This window comes from Pan troglodytes, chromosome 19 (assembly GCF_028858775.2).
Source record: "Pan troglodytes isolate AG18354 chromosome 19, NHGRI_mPanTro3-v2.0_pri, whole genome shotgun sequence".
Taxonomy (NCBI): domain Eukaryota; kingdom Metazoa; phylum Chordata; class Mammalia; order Primates; family Hominidae; genus Pan; species Pan troglodytes.
Window position 1 is genome coordinate 86309306 of NC_072417.2, and position 17503 is coordinate 86326808.

General features: G+C 51.0%; 1 protein-coding gene across 2 annotated transcripts in view; it reads right to left on the minus strand.

Moving 5' to 3' along the window:
* Nucleotides 1-4182: 4182 nt before the first annotated feature.
* The window catches only part of SDK2 (sidekick cell adhesion molecule 2), a 311714-nt gene continuing 298393 nt past the window's right edge, over nt 4183-17503 (minus strand). For both annotated transcript variants that reach the window (XM_009433191.5, XM_511658.9), the window contains one exon: nt 4183-8283. In XM_009433191.5, coding sequence (XP_009431466.3) covers nt 7930-8283 — 354 coding nt within the window. In that variant the 3' untranslated portion in view covers nt 4183-7929. The remainder of the gene's footprint in view (nt 8284-17503) is intronic.

Sequence of the window (17503 nt, forward strand, 5' to 3'; positions counted from 1 at the left end):
GAGGCTGAGGCAGGAAGATACCTTGAGCCCAGGAGTTCGAGACCACCCTGGGCAACATAGCAAGAACTTCCCTCTATTTTAAAAGAAAGTAAAAAAAAAATAAATTATTAAAATAATAATAAGGAAAGAAAGAAAAAGCCCAGGAGAATGGAAGACGGTAGGAGAGCGAGGTTGGGAGCTATGGATCCCCTAGCACCCTCCCTGCCTCTGTTGGGCGTCTCTGTCTCCTGCCAGCCATCTCTGTCTGCAGGTTCCAGTGACTTCTCCCTGAATTTGCCAGCCAGGCCTGGGGTGGTGATGACCCTAGCTCTTACTACCCCGGGTCCTTACCCACAATCTGGTGAATGGTCTCTTCCTGAAACTCCTGAAATGGGCCTGTGTTGAGTGCGCCATTGCTTTCCAGCTTGACTGATAGACTCCGAAAGGTCGGTTCAGCTCTCCCTCCCAAAGTGCTGGGATTACAGGAGTGAGCCACCGCGCCTAGCCAACTTTTTTTAGTAGAGACAGGTTTTCACCATGTTGGCCAGGCTGGTCTCAAACTCCTGACCTCGGGTGATCCACTCACCTCGGCCTCCCAAAGTACTGAGATTACAGGCATAAGCCACTGCGCCCAGCTTCTCCTTGGTTTTCGAAAGCGCCATTTCACCACCCATCTTCTTAGCAGATTTACCTTACTCTGTGTGTGTGTGTGTGTGTGTGTGTGTAGTCATTGTTTCTTCCCCCCTACTGTATTTGACCAGTTACAGAGCTGTAGATGGCCAAAGTTCACTGGCCACAATTAGGGAGGGGCCAGTCTGGGATTCAAAATCAATGAGGAGGAAGATTGGAATTAAGGAACCGAACGCTAGCCAGGTGCGGTGGCTCATGCCTGTAATCCTAGCACTTTGGGAGGCCAAGGTGGGTGGATCCCTTGAGCCCAGCAGTTCAAGACCAGTCTGGGCAACATGGCGAAAGCTCATCTCTACTAAAAATACACACACACACACAAATCAGCTGGGTGTGGTGGCGTGTGCCTTTGGTCCCAGCTACTCAGGAGGCTGAGGTGGGAGGATCACTTGAGCCCAGGATGTTGAGGCTGCAGTGAGCTGAGATTGTACCACTGCCTTCCAGCCTGGGCAACAGAGAGACCCTTGTCTAAAAAAAAAAAAAGGAAAACAAAAAAGGAATTAAGGGACACTGTGAGCCTTCTGGCAGGTCTAGAACAGAAATGCCTTCTGTGCCTGCCACATTTTGGTGTTCAAAGCATTTTCCTCCAAGTCCCATTATTTTATTTGATCTTTATAATAACCTGATTGGTGGTAGATCAGGGGCCACTCACTTCCCCTGAGAAAAGATGCTTTAAGTCTCTCCATTTGCAAGGGACCATTCTAGAATCAGAACCCACTCTTCTAACTCCAGGTCCAGAATGTCTGCCATGTTATTTTCTTTCCTTTCCTTCCTTTCCTTCTCTTCCTTTCCCCCCTCCCCCCTCCCCTCCCCTCCGCTCCCCTCGTCTCCCCTCTCCTCTCCTCTCCTTTTCTTCTTTTCTTTCTTAGAGTTTCCCTCTTGTTGCCCAGGCTGGACTGCAATGGCGCGATCTCGGCTCACTGCAACCTCCACCTCCTGGGTTCAAGCAATTCTTGAGCCTCAGCCTCCTGAGTGACTGGGATTAACAGGTGCCCACAACCACGCCCAGCTAATTTTTTGTATTTTAGTAAAGACGAAGTTTCACCATGTTGCCCGGGTCTCAAACTCCTGGACTCAGGCAATCCGCCTGCCTCGGCCTCCCAAAGTACTAGGATTACAAGCGTGAGCCCCTGCACCTGGCTATGTTATTATCTTTTAACCAAACATCCTCAGAGCAGCGGGCATGGGGTTATGTGTAATGTGGGATTCCAAATGATGTATAAGATCAAAATTATCTGTAGTCAAAATTACCCTTGAAAATCTCTTCATCAACTTGAAAATTGGTCATAAAGTACCGTATACACGGTTTGTGCGTGATATGTCCAGAAGCAGTCTCATCTGACCCCCGTTTAGTGAACTAGCCATACTGATGGATACCCTATATTCCTTTTGCAAAACAAAGACATGTACACAGTAGCCTGAATGCTGAAGGTAGTAGGCTGCTTTCTATCAGGCCAGCATACGTCTGCTCCTACTGAATTGAGTTGTATGTTTACAAGGAGTCAATTATCATTGTTTCTGAACTTGTTTATGCCAGTTGTACTTTTTATAGTAATTACATAATTTAATTAAATATGATGTAAGTAGATAAAATAAGAGTAGAAAAGGAGAATAACTATTTTTCTGAAAATTATGTTCAATGTTTTGGAAACAGAAAGTTGCAATAAATAAATAAATAAATAAAAGAGTGGGTTAGAGGCCGGGCGCAGTGGTGCATGCCTGTAATCCCAGTACTTTGGGAAGCCGAAGTGGGTGGATGGCTTGAGGTCAGGAGTTTGAGACCAGCCTGGCCAACATGGTGAAACCCCATCTCTACTAAAAATATAAAAATTAACCAGGTGTGGTGGTGGGCTCCTGTAATCCCAGCTCTCGGGAGGCCAAGGCAGGAGAATCACTTGAACCAGGGAGGTGGAAGGTTGTAGAGAGCAGGGATTGTACCACTGTACTCCAGCATGGGCCACAGGCCAAGATTCCATCTCAAGAAAAAAAACAAACAACAACAAAAACAACAAAATATATATATATGAAAAAAAAATATATGAAATTCCCTGCTTTAGTTGTGTTTGGTTAGTTAAGCAGCCTCTGTATGAATGTCTGATGTGCATTATGCAATAATGTACACTGTGCAAAATAAGTGTACTCATTGAGTGGCATTACATGTCCTATTAAAATGATTTCCCTACCAGGTACGGTGGCGCATGCCTGTAATCCCAGCATTTTGGAAGGCTGAGGTGGGAGGATTGCTTGGTCCCAGGCATTCGAGACCAGCCCAGGCAACAGGATGAGACCTCATCTCTACAAAAAACAAAAGTAGCTGGGTGTGGTGGCATGAACCTGTGGTCTCAGCTACTTGGGAGGCTGAGGTGGGAGGATCACTTGAGCCCAGGAGGTTGAGGCTGCAGTGAGCTGTGTTCATGCCTCATGCCACTACACTCCAGCCTGGGTGACAGCGCAAGACTCTGTCTCAAAAAAAAAAAAAAAAAAAAAAAAGGCCGGATGCGGTGGCTCATGCCTGTAATCCCAACACTTTGGGAGGCCGAGGTGGGTGGATCACCTGAGGTTGGGAGTTCGAGACCAGCCTGACCAACATGGAGAAACCCCGTCTCTACTAAAAATACAAAATTAGCCAGGCGTGGTGGCACATGCCCGTAATCCCAGCTACTCGGGAAGGCTGAGGCAGGAGAATCGCTTAAACCCTGGAGGCAGAGGTTGCGGTTAGCTGAGATTGCACCATTGCACTCCAGCCTGGGCAACAAGAGTGAAACTCCAGTTCAAAAAAAAAAAAAGAGAGAGAGAGATTTTCCTTCTGTTTCTCTTGAGTCTATTGAGTCCACATGACTTAAGTAATGTGAGATAAATGTGGTATAATGCAACACCGCTGTACTCATAAATTCAGCAATCTAAGCCCTAACTCTAACCCTGGGTAGATTAACTGGGTTAGATCCACCAAACAACATAGCATTTCTCATGGCATTAAGATCACTGGGAAGTGGGGTGCTAGCTCTGTAGAAATTAAAATAAAAATGGACAAGGAGCTTGCCTTAAACTATCAGAGAGGCAGCGTTATGTTTTGAGAGCCAGAAGGCTTTAGTACTAATCCTGGCTCCACCACTCCCCGAGGGCAAGCCACTTAAAGTCTCCCTGTCCCAGGTTTCCTCCTTGGGACTGTCACAAAGATTCCATGAGTTAATAAACGTAAAGTGATTAGAACTGTGCCTGGCACAGAGTGAACGCCATAGACATATTAGCTATTGCTATTATTATTATTCACTATAATTTGCACATTGCATCAAGTAGGTTCTTATTCTAGAAGTTTAAAATAAATAAAATAGTGCATTTCACTGGAAGGCACTCACTTATGCATTAAGAGAGCAGATAAGTCAGACCCTTGACTCTTCTCTGCAAAAGCACAGCATGGCTAAAAATTGCTGTCTGGGGAATGAACTGCTTGGGTATGATACTGGGGCAGGTGACCCCATTCGTGTAACAGGAAGGAAAAGAATGTTGCTTCAAACCTCCAAAAAAAAAAGTTTATTTATAAAATACTGACAGTTTGACAGGACACGGGACTTCTCGTGGTATATATTTCAAATCAATTTCTTTCTTACCTTTCATTTAAAAAATAAACCTGCTAACACGCTATATGACATAGAGATATATATTTTTTCTTACAGACAGACACCTGCCATAATGAATACTCTCCCCATAATTTTTTGTTATATCTTTTAAATCAAAAAATAAAGATTTGTGTTGATTTTTGTTTCTGGAGTCTAGATGGATGGAGAAAGGTAACACGTTTCAATGCTTTTGGTTATTCTGATGGAAACAAAGAGAAGGGGGGTGGTCCCGAGGGGGCACCTGTGCTCAGGTGGTGGTCAGGATTGCCATGTGCGCATGCCCATGGGTGTCCCTGGATAGGGCCATACAGAGGCACTGGGGAGCGGGTGGCGGCTGCTCAGATGGTCTCCCCTTTACCTTCCTGCCCACCAGCCCCTCACCCAGGGTAGGCACCTTCAGATGTGCACTCTGGGAAGCTGAGGGAAGCCCCTGCCCAGCCAGAGTGGCACTGTGGTGAGGCTCTGGCACCTTTAGAAGCACTGCCCAGGGAGGCGTGGGCAGCAACAGAAGGCCTTGAGGCAGCGTGCACCAGGTGGGGCAGCCCCCGCTGTGTCCTTGTTTCCTCTAAATCACGGCAGTGTCAGGTTTGGGGGTAGGAGTTTTGGGGGCCAGGGGGTAAGGGATGGACAGAAGGGGAGGCAGCCTGGGTTTGCAAACTCTCTGGAGCCCTAGGAGGATGGTGGTTCTGGAGCCCAGAGCATCTTTTTGGTTTGTCTTGGCAGTGTGGGTGTGGAGCTGACGTCAACTCTGGAGGCGCAGCCAGGAAGGGGAAAGCCCTGGTGTGCCCAGCATGGGCTCCTGGGTGCAACACCGGGAGATTGCTTAGGGCACAGGGAGGCAATGCCAAAGGTGCCAGGTGTGTCCTGGTGTGAACCTGCTTTGGGTGGAGTCCCACAGGCAGGGGCCCTGGCATCACTGGCACGGAAAATCACAGGCCAGAAAGGGTCCCACTCTTTCTAGAAAGGGCAGGGCCCACCACCCCTTTCTAATGTGGCCAGGTGTCTGGGAGGACGGTTGGGAGCCTCGGCTGTGCCAATAGATATGTAAACAAGGGCAAAGAGACGTGTCCTGAAAAAATCTAGAGTTCCACAGCTGCAGGCCTGAGCTTCCAGCTGTGGCTGGGGCTGTGGAGACAATATTCCAGATGAGTGGGTATTGACTAAGTGTGGGACTTTCACCATGGGCCCAGCCTGATCTCATGGGCTTGTCTAAATTTGCATGGTGTCCTCACCCTCTCAGACAATAGATCCCAGCCACGCCCCAAGTGCAAGCAACCCAGGCCACCTGTGCCTCACAGGGGAGAGATGGCTTCAGCCATCAGAGGGAGTTCAGGAGTCTCTTTGCTAACACACATACAGATGTGTGTTCTGTGCATATTTGTGTGTGCATGTGTGTAAGCACAGGCGTGCATGGGCACCATCCCGCATGTACACATAGGTGTCAGCATGGGTGCGAATGAGCGTGTGGGGAGTGGGGGGGTGGAATATCTTAGTGCACCAGGTGATTCATTAAAGGCAAAGGAAAATTGACCTCATGTGCAATATATACACAGACACAATGTTTTTACTCACCCCTGCTTCCTCCCAAATAATCCCTCACTGGGCTGGGCTTAAATAATTCCCTAATGCAAACTGGGAACTTCCTTAAATGGTTAAATGCTCAGCAGAGAGGGAAAAGGATGAAGTTATTTAAAAAAAAAAAAAAAGATGGGAGGAAAGAAAAGAAAGCTGCGCAGCATGATCACAGGCCGGCAGCTGCAGATGTGCTGCCATGGAGATGCCAGATGCTGCAGAGGGTGGGGGCGGAGGTGGCAGGGGTGGAGCAGGTGTCCAGCTGACTCCACTGCAGCCCCCAGACAAGTCCAAGGAGGCCCCGAGAGCACCTTACTTCCTGGAGGGGCAGAACCTCAGCCCCTAGTTCTCCTTTGGGGAAGATTGTGCTTCCCTTCCCAGGCCTCCTTATTGGAGAAACCGCTTTTTGGACACTGGAGCTGGGCTGGCCTGTCTGCTGAGCCATCTTCCAGCATCTCCCCGTTCACATTTCCCAGGGGTCAAGTGCTTCAGGAAAAACTCATGGCTGGGTGTGCCCGTTCTTTGGGCCCCAGACCCTGACTTCCCTTCCCGGTCACCATTAGCACAGTGACTGACTTGGGGCTGTAGGAGAGTGGTCCAGGCTCTCTCTTACCTTGGCATGTTTCCCGAATCTCCTACTTGGGCTTCCTTGAACTCTGCTCACCCACCCCAACAGAGCATCATCTCTTGGGCAGGGCCAGCAGCGCCTGTACACAGTGCACAGAGGGAGCCCTGCTCCACGAAGGGGCTCACGCTGAATCAGACAGGCCCCTGTGGGCCATCTGCCACCCATCTCAGCGGTGGGGCAGGTGTTGGGCTGGCCTTACAGGGCTGGCTGAGGGCACAGAGGGCCTTGGACAACGTATGGAGTTAGATAGAAAGGCCTCTCCCTAAACCCTGGCATCCGTAAGTACCAAGTGGACGGGAAGATCCTGGCCACTGGATGTGGCTTTTTGCAGAACACTCCTTGGAGCAGATTGTGTGTGTGTGTGTGTGTGTGTGTGTGTGTGTGGTGAGGATCTATCCAGTGCAGAGTGATGTGTCTGCCCAGAGGGAGATCCCTCAGCTGTGCCCCACTCCCCAGCCTTGGGAAGCTGACTACCCCTTTAAAGAGAGGACGGATGGAACCTGGATTGGAAGAAAGAGAACCGTCAAAGTGTCATTCTTATCTCGCCCACAATGCATTAAACCTAATCATCCCACAGTGCCAAGGCCAGTCGCCTTATTTACACCTCTGCTCCCCAGACTTCACCTTTCCTTGTCCATGCTCAGGAAAGTCAATTCCAGCACAGGGAGGCAGGGGTCAGTTGTGGGGGGTTTCTCCCCTACCCTTGGGCTCTCTTCCTTGGATTCAAAATTTTAAAAAATATGCAGGAACAAGGAAGGCGGTAAGCAAATTCTCACCCTTTAGTTTTTTGTTTTTTGTTTTTCTTCCTTTTTCTAAATAAACCAAATGCTTGGTGGAGAAGTTGAGCAGGGGAGATGGGCAGTAGAGGTTGCCAAGACAGGGCAGGGGGTCTGGATGAGGCTGTCCGATGCCTGCCAGCCACAGTGATGGTGCACGGAGGGAAGGAGGAGCAGAGAGAGAAGGTAGGCGTGGCCTCCGGGATGCCCATCCTTTTTGCAGAGAGCAGCGGCAGTGGGTCCAGGGGTCCTGGAGGGGCTGGAAGGGGGCAGCTGGCTGGACATCCAGAAGCTTTTTCTTCCCTCGGCCATGCCTGCCTGGCGGCCTCCAGTCCTTAGCCTCCGCTCCCCCTCTCTCTCCAGATGCCCGCCCCACTCCGTGTCCATAGCAGTGACACAGCCACTTCCCCAGCTCCGTGTAATTCCCAAGGGAGCAGTGAACCCCACCATCTCAAAGCTGAAGAGCTGCTGGCCACATACATCCTCTCACGGTTTTCTCCCTCCTTCTGAACGCCGGCTTTGCTGGCCCTGAAATCTCTGGAAAAATAAACTCAGGAGGTGAAAAGTTGACTTGGTTTCTTGGTGTTTTTGTTTTCTGGCAGGCAGTGAGAGGAGGGGTGAAGGAGGAGTTTGGTGCCATTTCTCTTTCTTGCTTTTTCCTCTTCTGATGTCAAACAAATGATGAAAATCCTGCTATGGGAGCCCGGGAGCCTGGGGCCAGGCTGCTGGGGGGACGGTAGAGGGTGCTCTGCTGACTTGGGGGGTTAGGGGGGTTCTGGGGCGTTGGAGTCCGACTGGCCTTGGGCCGAAAGAGGCTGCCCTGCTGGGTGCTGGTGCTGTTGGTGACGGTGGCGTGGTCTGGCTCACCCGAGTCGCTCTCCGTGTAGCTGTAGGCCTGTGCCCTCGAGATGCCCTTCTGCTGTCGCCGCCACGAGTTGTAGTATGTGGGGTCACTGATGTAGTGGTTGACAAAGGAGTGGGCCTTCTGGTGGTTTGAGTCGACCTCGTACTCGCTGTCACTTCCCTGGGAGGACAGAGAATCAGGGTGTGTCAGTGGCCCCGTAGGGACAGGCCATTGTGGTTGGGGCCGGAAGGCACAGGGCATTCTGGTTCAAAACTCTGCTCTGCCTCTTTCAAGACTTGGACTGTGGGCCTCCCAGCCCCCTCGCTGCCAAGGGGGTCTGGTGCCCGTTTGTGCCCGCCTGCTGCTTCCTTCACAGCAGATCCGGAACCGGAAGGATCTACTATGGGGTTGGCCCAGAGCTGGGAGATACCTGATAGAATCAGAAGACCTGAGTTTTTTTTGTTTTGTTTTGTTTTGTTTTGTTTTTTTTGAGACAGAATCTCGCTGTTGCCAGGCTGGAGTGCATTCGCATGATCTTGGCTCACTCCAACCTCTGACTCCCTGGTTCAAGCAATTCTCCTGCCTCAGCCTCCTGAGTAGCTGGGATGACAGACATGTGCCACCACGCCTGGCTAATTTTTTTGGTATGTTTACGGGTTTCACCATGTTAGCTAGGCTGGTCTTGAACTCCTGACCTCAAGTGATCCACCCGCTTCACCCTCCCAAAGTACTGGGATTACAGGTGTCAGCCACTATGCCTGGCAAATTTTCTTTCCTTTTTATTCTTTTTTTTGGGGGGGGGGTGGTGGAGGGGGCACAGGGAATCACTCTGTTGCCCAGGCTGGAGCACAGTGGTGTGATCCTCACTGTAGCCTCAACCTCTTAAGCTCAAGCTATCCTCCCATGTCAGCCTTCTGAGTAGCCAGGACTATGGGTGCATGCCACCACGCCCCACTAACTTAAAAAAATTTTTCTCTTGTGATGAGCTCTCCTTATGTTGCCCAGGCTGGTCTAGAACTCCTGGACTTACGTGATCCTCCTGCCTTGGTCTCCTAAAGTGCTGGGATTACAGGCGTGAGCTACTTTACCTTACCTTTGTTTTCTTTTCTTTTTTTCTTTCTTTTTTTTTTTGATACGCAGTTTCACTCTTGCCCAGGCTGGATGCAATGGTGCAATCTGGGTTCACTGCAACCTCCACCTACCAGGTTCAAGTGATTCTCCTGCCTCAGCTTCTGGAGTAGTTGAAATTACAGGCACCTGCCACCATGCCTGGCTAATTTTTTGTATTTTTAGTAGAGATGGGGTTTCACCATGTTGGCCAGGTTGGTCTTGAACTCCTGACCTCAGGTGATCCACCTGCCTTGGCCTCTCAAAGTGCTGGGATTCAGGCGTGGGCCACCGCGCCCGGTCTACCTTTGTTTTCAATTGAAGTGAGGTTCACATAACCGAAAGTGAACCATTCTAAAGTCTATGACTCAGTGCATTAGGACCGTCGCAGTGTTGCGCAACCACCACTTCTATCCAGCCCTGAATCATTTCCATCACCCCAAAGTAAAACCTTGTGCCCAGGAAGCAGTCACTCCCCATCTCTGCCCCTACCGGGCACTCCCTATATCCATGCCCCTGGCAACCACTAATCTGTTTTCTGTCTCCAGGGATTAACTTATTTGGGACTTTCCTATAAATGGGATCATATAATATGTGGTCTTTTGTGTCTGGCTTCTCTGACACAGTGTCATGTTTTTGAGGTTCAACCACAACCTACTAAGTTATCATCTTGGTCCAGCTTCTGCTTTACTTTGTGACTGGGGACAAAGCCAGAGCCTAATTAAGACCTTTAGAGGCTCCGGACAGTGAAAAATGCCTGTGCCTGTCCACGTGGGAGCCAACATAAAAACAACACTTGGTTACAAACTAAGCATGAGAAAAATCTAAACCAAAGTTCAGAATTTTCATGTAATGAAAACCTTAAAGTTTTTTTTTTTTGAGATGGAGTTTTGCTCTTGTCGTCCAGGCTTGAGTGCAGTGGCATGATCTTGGCTCACCTCAACCTCTGCCTCCCGGGTTCAAGCGATTCTCCTGCCTCAGCCTCCTGAGTAGCTGGGATTACAGGCATGTGCCACTACGTCTGGCTGGCTAATTTTTGTATTTTTAGTAGAGATGGGGTTTCGCCATGTTGGTCAAGCTGGCCTCGAACTCCCAACCTCGGGTGATCTGCTCACCTCGGCGTCCCAAAGTGCTGGGATTACAGGCGTGAGCCACCACGGTTGGCTTGTTTTTTTTTTTTTTTTTCTTTTTTTTAAGAGACAGGGGTCTCTCTTTGTTGCCTAGGCTGGTCTCAAACTCCTGGGCCTAAACTATGCTCCTGCCTCGGCCTCCCAAAGTGTTGGGATTACAGGCATAATTACACCACACCCAGCCTGAAGTTCTTTTTTTCTTTTAAAGATAAAAATATTAAATTATTCCTGACTTTTTTTTTTTTTTTGACACTTTGATGTCCTAGGCACAGGCTTCCTCTATCTATTGGGGACATCAGCCCCAAACAAGAATCAATCTCGGTTGGAAAGTAAAATCTGAATTGTGGAGCTAAAAACATGGTGCACCCCTTCCCCTACCCTGAGCTCCCAGCAATGTTTTGAGAGCTAATAAGACAACAGATGGGCCCACCCTCAGAACTCTCTGGAAGAGAAGTGCTCCGATTTCAGTGCACAGCACACGATCAGTGCACTGCAGCTCCGAGGACCCCACCCAGGCCTCCTCAGTCCTGCCCAGCTAATGCCCCTGCCTGGGGGCAGTTAGCGAATCACAGCAATCCAAGTAGAACATAAAAGCCAGTTAGCCCAATCCAGACAAGTTTGGGATGGGGAGCTGTGTCCTGCTTTACAGGTAAAGAAAATGGAGTGGGGACCTTTGTCCAGAGGGTCTGGGCTTTGGGAAATGAGATGCACGGCTTGTTCTCAGGAACTCGGAGTCCTTCATAACATGGGGATACATCTCGAGGGATGTAGCTACAATGAATAGAACTATAATGATCCCCGCTAATGGAGCAGGCCCTCTGCCAGACAGTCTGAAACGCTGACATGCATAACTGTATTTAGTTTTCACACCTCTGTGCGGCAGCTCCTATTGCTACCTGAGCACTGACGCTGCCTGGCTACTGACGGGCACATAAAGTACAGGAAGGGTGAGGGTTTTGCTGGGGAAGTGATCCGGCCGGGCTTGAACTCCAATCTGCCTGATTTTCTAAAGCCCACACACCTCTTAACTCCTACACTCCTGCACTCCTGCCTGGAGACCACAGGATGGGAATGAGAGCTCCCCCCAAACCCCCCACCCCAACTCCCAGCAGGAATTAAATACTCACTAGTCCATCTGCTAATTTATGTTCTCTGGCCCCTCCCCTCCCTCTCCTCACCCCTCTACAACCCCAGCCACTCTCCTTACCACCCCCTCAGCAGACACTCCCCCTCCAGGACCTCAATCCTCTTGGCAGGCACAGCCGGCTGCCCAAGACAATGGAAAGTCCCTGGGCTCGGTCTGCCCCATGACGCAATGCAGCACAATACAAGCCCCTTTCTGTGCCTACTGCCCAGCTGCCGGCCCAGGAGAACAAAGAGGGGGCACAGGCAGGCCAGGGAGACTCCATATGCCGAGCGGGGGCACCTGATGCTGGGCCGAGTGAGGCTGGCCTGGAGCAGCAGGGATCTGTGAGGCAGGAGGCTGGGGGTCCATCCCGCCCAGGAGCAGTGAGGGTCTGTGAATGCGGGGGACCAGACAGGGATGTCCCCCAGTTTTCCCTACAGGTTCCGTCTTTCCACCCACTAACTGACTTGAACAGTTGTTAGCATCAGCTCCAGGGGTTCTAGAATTTTGGCTAGACCCAGGCCCCAGCCTTGCAGAGGAAGGAACCCCAGGATGACTGTGGGACCATCCCACAGTGAAACGAGTCTCTGGGGGGAGGAGCTTGTGGCACGGGGAAGTTCTGGCTCTTACCAGCAGAGGAAGCCATCACTCAGGCTCTCTCAGCCTCAGTGTCCTTGTCTGTAAAATGGGTAGAGTTCCATAGTTCACAGGGTGAAATGAGCTAACCCAGGAGAGAATGCTGTAAAAGGTATTATCAATGGGGACAGTGAGGGTGGGCCTGGGTGGGAAAGGGAAGAGATGGAGTGAGAAGCCTCAAAGCTCCCCTGGGAGGGATTAGAAGGGGCCAGGAAGCCAGGGAGGCTGACTCAGTGCTCAGGCAGCTGGAATGGGAGTAGAAGGTTAGCTGATACCCCACCCACTAACCCCCGACTCCAAGACAGGGGCATGTCCGGACTGGAAGCAAGGTGGGGAGTGGGATTCTCTAGCCCTCCTAGGGGCCCAGATCCCAAAGCCCACTCATCTAGACCATCCCCGTCCTACCAGCTACTATCTGCAGAATGCCTACTGATCCCAGGCACTCTATGGGCAGCATCTCGGGGATGGAAGGCACTAGAAAGGAGAGCAGGGAGCCAAACAGAGCCCGCGCTGCGGGAGGGGCCAGGCAGGCGAGAGTCTGGTCTGCCTCTTCCCCCGCTCCGCCTTCCAAAGCCAAGGCAGGAGGGCTTTGCATCAGCGACTGCTGCTCCCGCCTCCATCTCCCTGAACATCTGTTTCTTTTCGGAGTGGGGGTAGGGCGAGAAGAGAAGAAAGCGAGGGGGAGACCAGGGGCTCCTATTGCAGCTTTCAATTCTCACGGGCCTCGGTAATTGAATGCAGCTTCCCAGGGACCGGCCCAGCACAAAGGGGGCCTTTCAGGGGCTGTCCTGCCAGGCCGCCAGGCAATCAAGTGACTGCTTCGTCTCCCTGGTCTCTTAACAGCTCCTCAAAGCCACTCAATCAGCAATTACTGGGGTCTGCAGAGGGGGAGCACAGACTCCAGGCCTGGTGATGGGAGTGGGGAGGGAGGGCCAGAAGGAGGCAGGACCCCCGGAGAAAAGAGGAAGCAAAGCAAAGCCCTTTTGCTTTTTTGTTCATCTCCAGCCCAAAGGATCTGGCACCAGACTCAGCCTTAGGGACGGTGTTGAGACCTTGGGGTCAGGCAGGGGACCCTTATCTTGTTGAATCTCATGAAGTCTGGGAGGAATGTGTTGCCCTAGATGACAGAGAAGTCACCTTGTGAAACTCCGTGGGAGACTGGAAGCAGGAGCCCCTCCCTCATCCACGGTCCCAGGGGCTCTGCACTGATTCTAGCCTGAAGCCGGCAGCGCATCTGAGCGGGGTGTTCCGCCTGTCCCCTGGATGCCTCTACCCGGGGCGCCAGCCAGGGTCTCTCTGCAGGGGCTGCAGCCTCTGGATTAAAGGTGGGGTAGGGGTGATTGTCTCCTGTGTGTCTCTGAAGAACCTCAGAATTGTGCCCCTGGAGGCACAATTTTGTCGAGGCTCTGGGCTCCCTGTGTTAAGATAGCTGGAAATCTCCCAAGAATGTCCTTTGAAAAATGTCAGCTCAGAAGCAATGTCCTATGTGCCACCTGTGCCCTTATAGGTAAAGTGACAGCCAATGTGTACCCCTCCCCCCACACCCACAACCGGCTGTCAGAGATGTCTGTGGTCAGGAGGCTCAAGGGAGGTCACTGGGGTGGGGTTGGAGGCAGTGAAGGCCTCTTTCCTTCAAGCTCCTCTCCGTGCTGGGCAGCTGCACGAGGCCAGGCTGCAGTAGGCATGACCCTCCAAGCAAGCTGGCTCTAGATTTGAATCCCAGTTGCTTGTACTCCTGAGCTCTGTGACCAAGGGCATACTGCCTCACTTCTGTGAACCTCAGTTTCCCCAGCTGTTAAATGGGGATAGTTTCACTTGCATGGCAGGACAGCTAGATGTTAAATGAGAATATACAAAGCACAGGGCTTGGCACACAGTATGTAGCTTTGCCTCTCCCCAGCCTGTCTCTGCCCCGCAGCGTTTCTTGTTTGGCACAAGCTTGGGCTGCCAGGATCTGGGGGATGGTCAGGCTATCAACGAGGTCTCAGCTGAGCCTGTTGGACTCATGGCCCAATCTGATGGAAAAGAGGCAAACACAGGCAAAAGGTCAGAGCCGTTCAGTAGAATGGTGACGGCAGAACATAACCCTGCTCCAGCCAGCTGCAAACCTGCACACTTCCCTTCTAGGCATGACCCAGTCCTGTTCACACTTTGAGGCCCAGCTCAAATAAATGCCACCTCCTTCAGGCAGCCCTCTCTGAGCCTCCAGGGGAAGTGGTCTCCTTATGGTGCTTTATCTGCCTCTGCATCGCAGGAAAGAAACAGAAAGACTTGGCCGGGTGCGGTGGCTCACGCCTGTAATCCTAGCACTTTGGGAGGCCGAGGTGGGCGGATCACCTGAGGTCAGGAGTTTGAGACCAGCCTGGTCAACATGGTGAAATCCTGTCTTTACTAAAAATACAAAAATTAGCTTGGTGTGGTGGTAGGTGCCTGTAATCCCAGCTATTCGGGAGGCTAAGGCAGGACAATCGCTTGAACCTGGGAGGCAGAGATTGCAGTGAGCTGAGATCAAGCCATTGCACTCCGGCCTGGGGAAAAAGAGCGAGACTTCATTTCAAAAAAAAAAGAAAAAAAAAGAGAAAGACTTTTGTTCACCACTTTCTTCCTCAAGTTGCTGTGGTTCCATAATATTTGAATGAGAAATGAAAACGTGGTTATTTATACACGTTATTTATACACTAATAAATCATAACATATTATAACGCAACATTCATTAGAGTCTGTCTTGCCCACTACTGTAGCCATCGTTCCTATATAGCGTCTGATTCCATTTTGTGGGTACAGAACAAATAGCTGTTGAGTAAATGCATCAAGGAATGAATGAATGAGCTTCATAGAGAGTAAACCCATCACTTACTCCTCCCACGTACCACACAGAGTCTTACCTGTGCCGGTATGCAGGGCAGACATCATAGGGAGAATGGGGGCGGGATGCATTTTGGGCTTGTTGTCAGGGGGTGGGGGCCTTCCCAACTCTCTTTTTCATCATCTTTACTTGAAAATGGCCTTAATGCCACCAGTGCTTCCTAGAGGACTCTGAAGCTTAGGTGGTGTCATTCACGAACAATCCTTAGAATCCTTCCTGGCTTCTACTAAACACTTCATAACTGTTTGCTATTATAAATCGGTGCATAATAAATAGTACAGAAAATATGATTCACTGCTGGGTGCTGTGGCTCACATCTGTGATCCCAGCATTTTGTGAGGCCGAGGTGGGTGGATCACTTGAGATCAGGAGTTCTAGACCAGCCTGACCAACATGATGAAACCCCATCTCTACTAAAAATACAAAATTAGCTGGGCATGGTGGCACACGCGTGTAATCCCAGCCACTTGGGAGGCTGAGGCAGGAGAATTGTTTGAACCTGGGAGGTGGAGGTTGCAGTGAGCTGAGATCGCGCACCATCATACTCCAGCCTAGGCCACGAGGGCGAAACTCCGTCTCAAGAAAAAAAAAGAAAAAGAAAAAGAAAACGTGATTTGCTCTGTGTATCTTCTTTTTAAAGTGTGCTTAATTTGATTTCAACGCACTTGAAGAGGCTGTCCATGATACTGCAAGAACTGAAGATCAAGATTAGATGGTGTGTGCCATTGGCTTGGAATTTCTTTTCCATTGAGATTTACTTGTGTGCTAAGTATATACATTTTTTTTTTGTACAAAACTTGGGCTCTTCTTTTGAAAATGAAGTTGCCGTCCAGCCAGGCTGCAGTGTTAAAGTTCCATCAAAAAGGACTTTAAATCTCCAGTCTTTGTGTGCATCCTGCCCTCTGCCTGGTGCCCCCTTCTCCTGCACCCTGGGCCCTCTACGGGAGAGCCAGCCCCTCTCTCCTCTAGCCCATCACCCCCAGCTGAATTATAGCCTTTCTCACATCACATCATATGTGTTTGTTTATAAGTCAAACTGACGCTTTGTTTATTGCCATATCACAGGAAAACGACTGGGCAGATTTCTGCCAATTTTGGAGAGTGGGTTTTGGGTGGTCTGGCTCAGAATATAAACCAGGTGGCATATGCAAAACCCACTCTCCAAAGACCTGGGGGAAGGGGTGTCCTTGAAAAGAGAGGCAGTCATTTTTCCCGGCGGCTGAAACCGAGGGGCCCTGGCCTGTGCAGCTGCTGATCCTCAGGGACGTACCCTTGCACAAACTGTCACAGGCAGGAGAACTACCAGTGGCATCCCCATCAGCCCCCACTTGAAGGTCGCAACGGTGGGGGCTCCACATTGCAGATGCTGATTGGTAGCTGAGCTGCTTCTCACGTGGATGAGTGGCAGCAGCACTGACTTATTTAGGAGCCTCATAAGGACCACAGTGGGGCCAGCACAGTGGTTCACACCTGTAATCCCAGCACTTTGGGAGGCTGAGGCGGGGGAACACTTGAGGTCAGGCATTTGAGACCAGCCTGGCCAACATAGTGAAACCCCATCTCTACTAAAATACAAAAATTAGTGAGGGGTGGTGGCACATGCCTGTAATCCCAGCTACTCGGGAGGCTGAGGCACGAGAATCACTTGAACCCAGGAGGCGGAGGTCTCAGTAAGCGGAGATTGCGCCACTGCACTCCAGAGCAAGACCCTGTCTTAACAACAAAAAAACTCATAACTTGGATCACGTGGGTTTTGTCCCCCACAATAAGTTCCTGGGTAAGCCATGCTAAGTTGGGGGTCTCTGTCCCTGCCAGCTTTGAGCTAGGGAGTTAGGTCCAGCCTTCTCGGCTCTGCCAAGCCCATCAGTAACCCTGGAGCTGAACAAAACAGCAGTGAGTGGGAGGCCCTCAGCCCACGGGGCCCACAGCGTGATCCCAGGCTTCCTGGCACCTCCTGCACAGCCAGCAGCCCAGCTCCCTGCTGGCACCTCTTCCTTCACTTCCTCTCCCAGGCCTGGGCAGAAAGGTCCAGGGCGTGGGATGCAGTGGCCTTTCGTGGCCTTTCGTGGCCCTTTCCTCAATAACCACTGGGCTTGGCTGAGGCAGAGAGGGTGAGGGTGGGAAGTTGTAAGGCTGCATGGTTGGAATACACACAGCCCCTCCCCACACAGCCTGGGACAGTGTCCCCACGTGACCCACCTAATGGCCGCTCTCTGAAGCTCTGTGTCTTCCAGAGGCACCGACCCCCTCTTCATATAAAAGCTGACATTTACGGAATGGTTGCCGTGTGCCTGGCTCTACACTGAGTTCACCAGTGTCTAACTCAGCAGATCCTCCCCACAGCCTCGGACAGAGCCTAGTATCACCCCTGCCTGTTCCACAGATGGGGAAACTGAGGCTTAGAAAGGTTACTTGGCACACCCAGGACATCCCAGGTCACGAGCAGCAAAGCCAGGATTCACACTCAGGTCCAAACCTCCAAAGCTTAATGTCTCCCTGGTCTACACTGCTTCTCATCCTCGGGGCTCCAGGGCA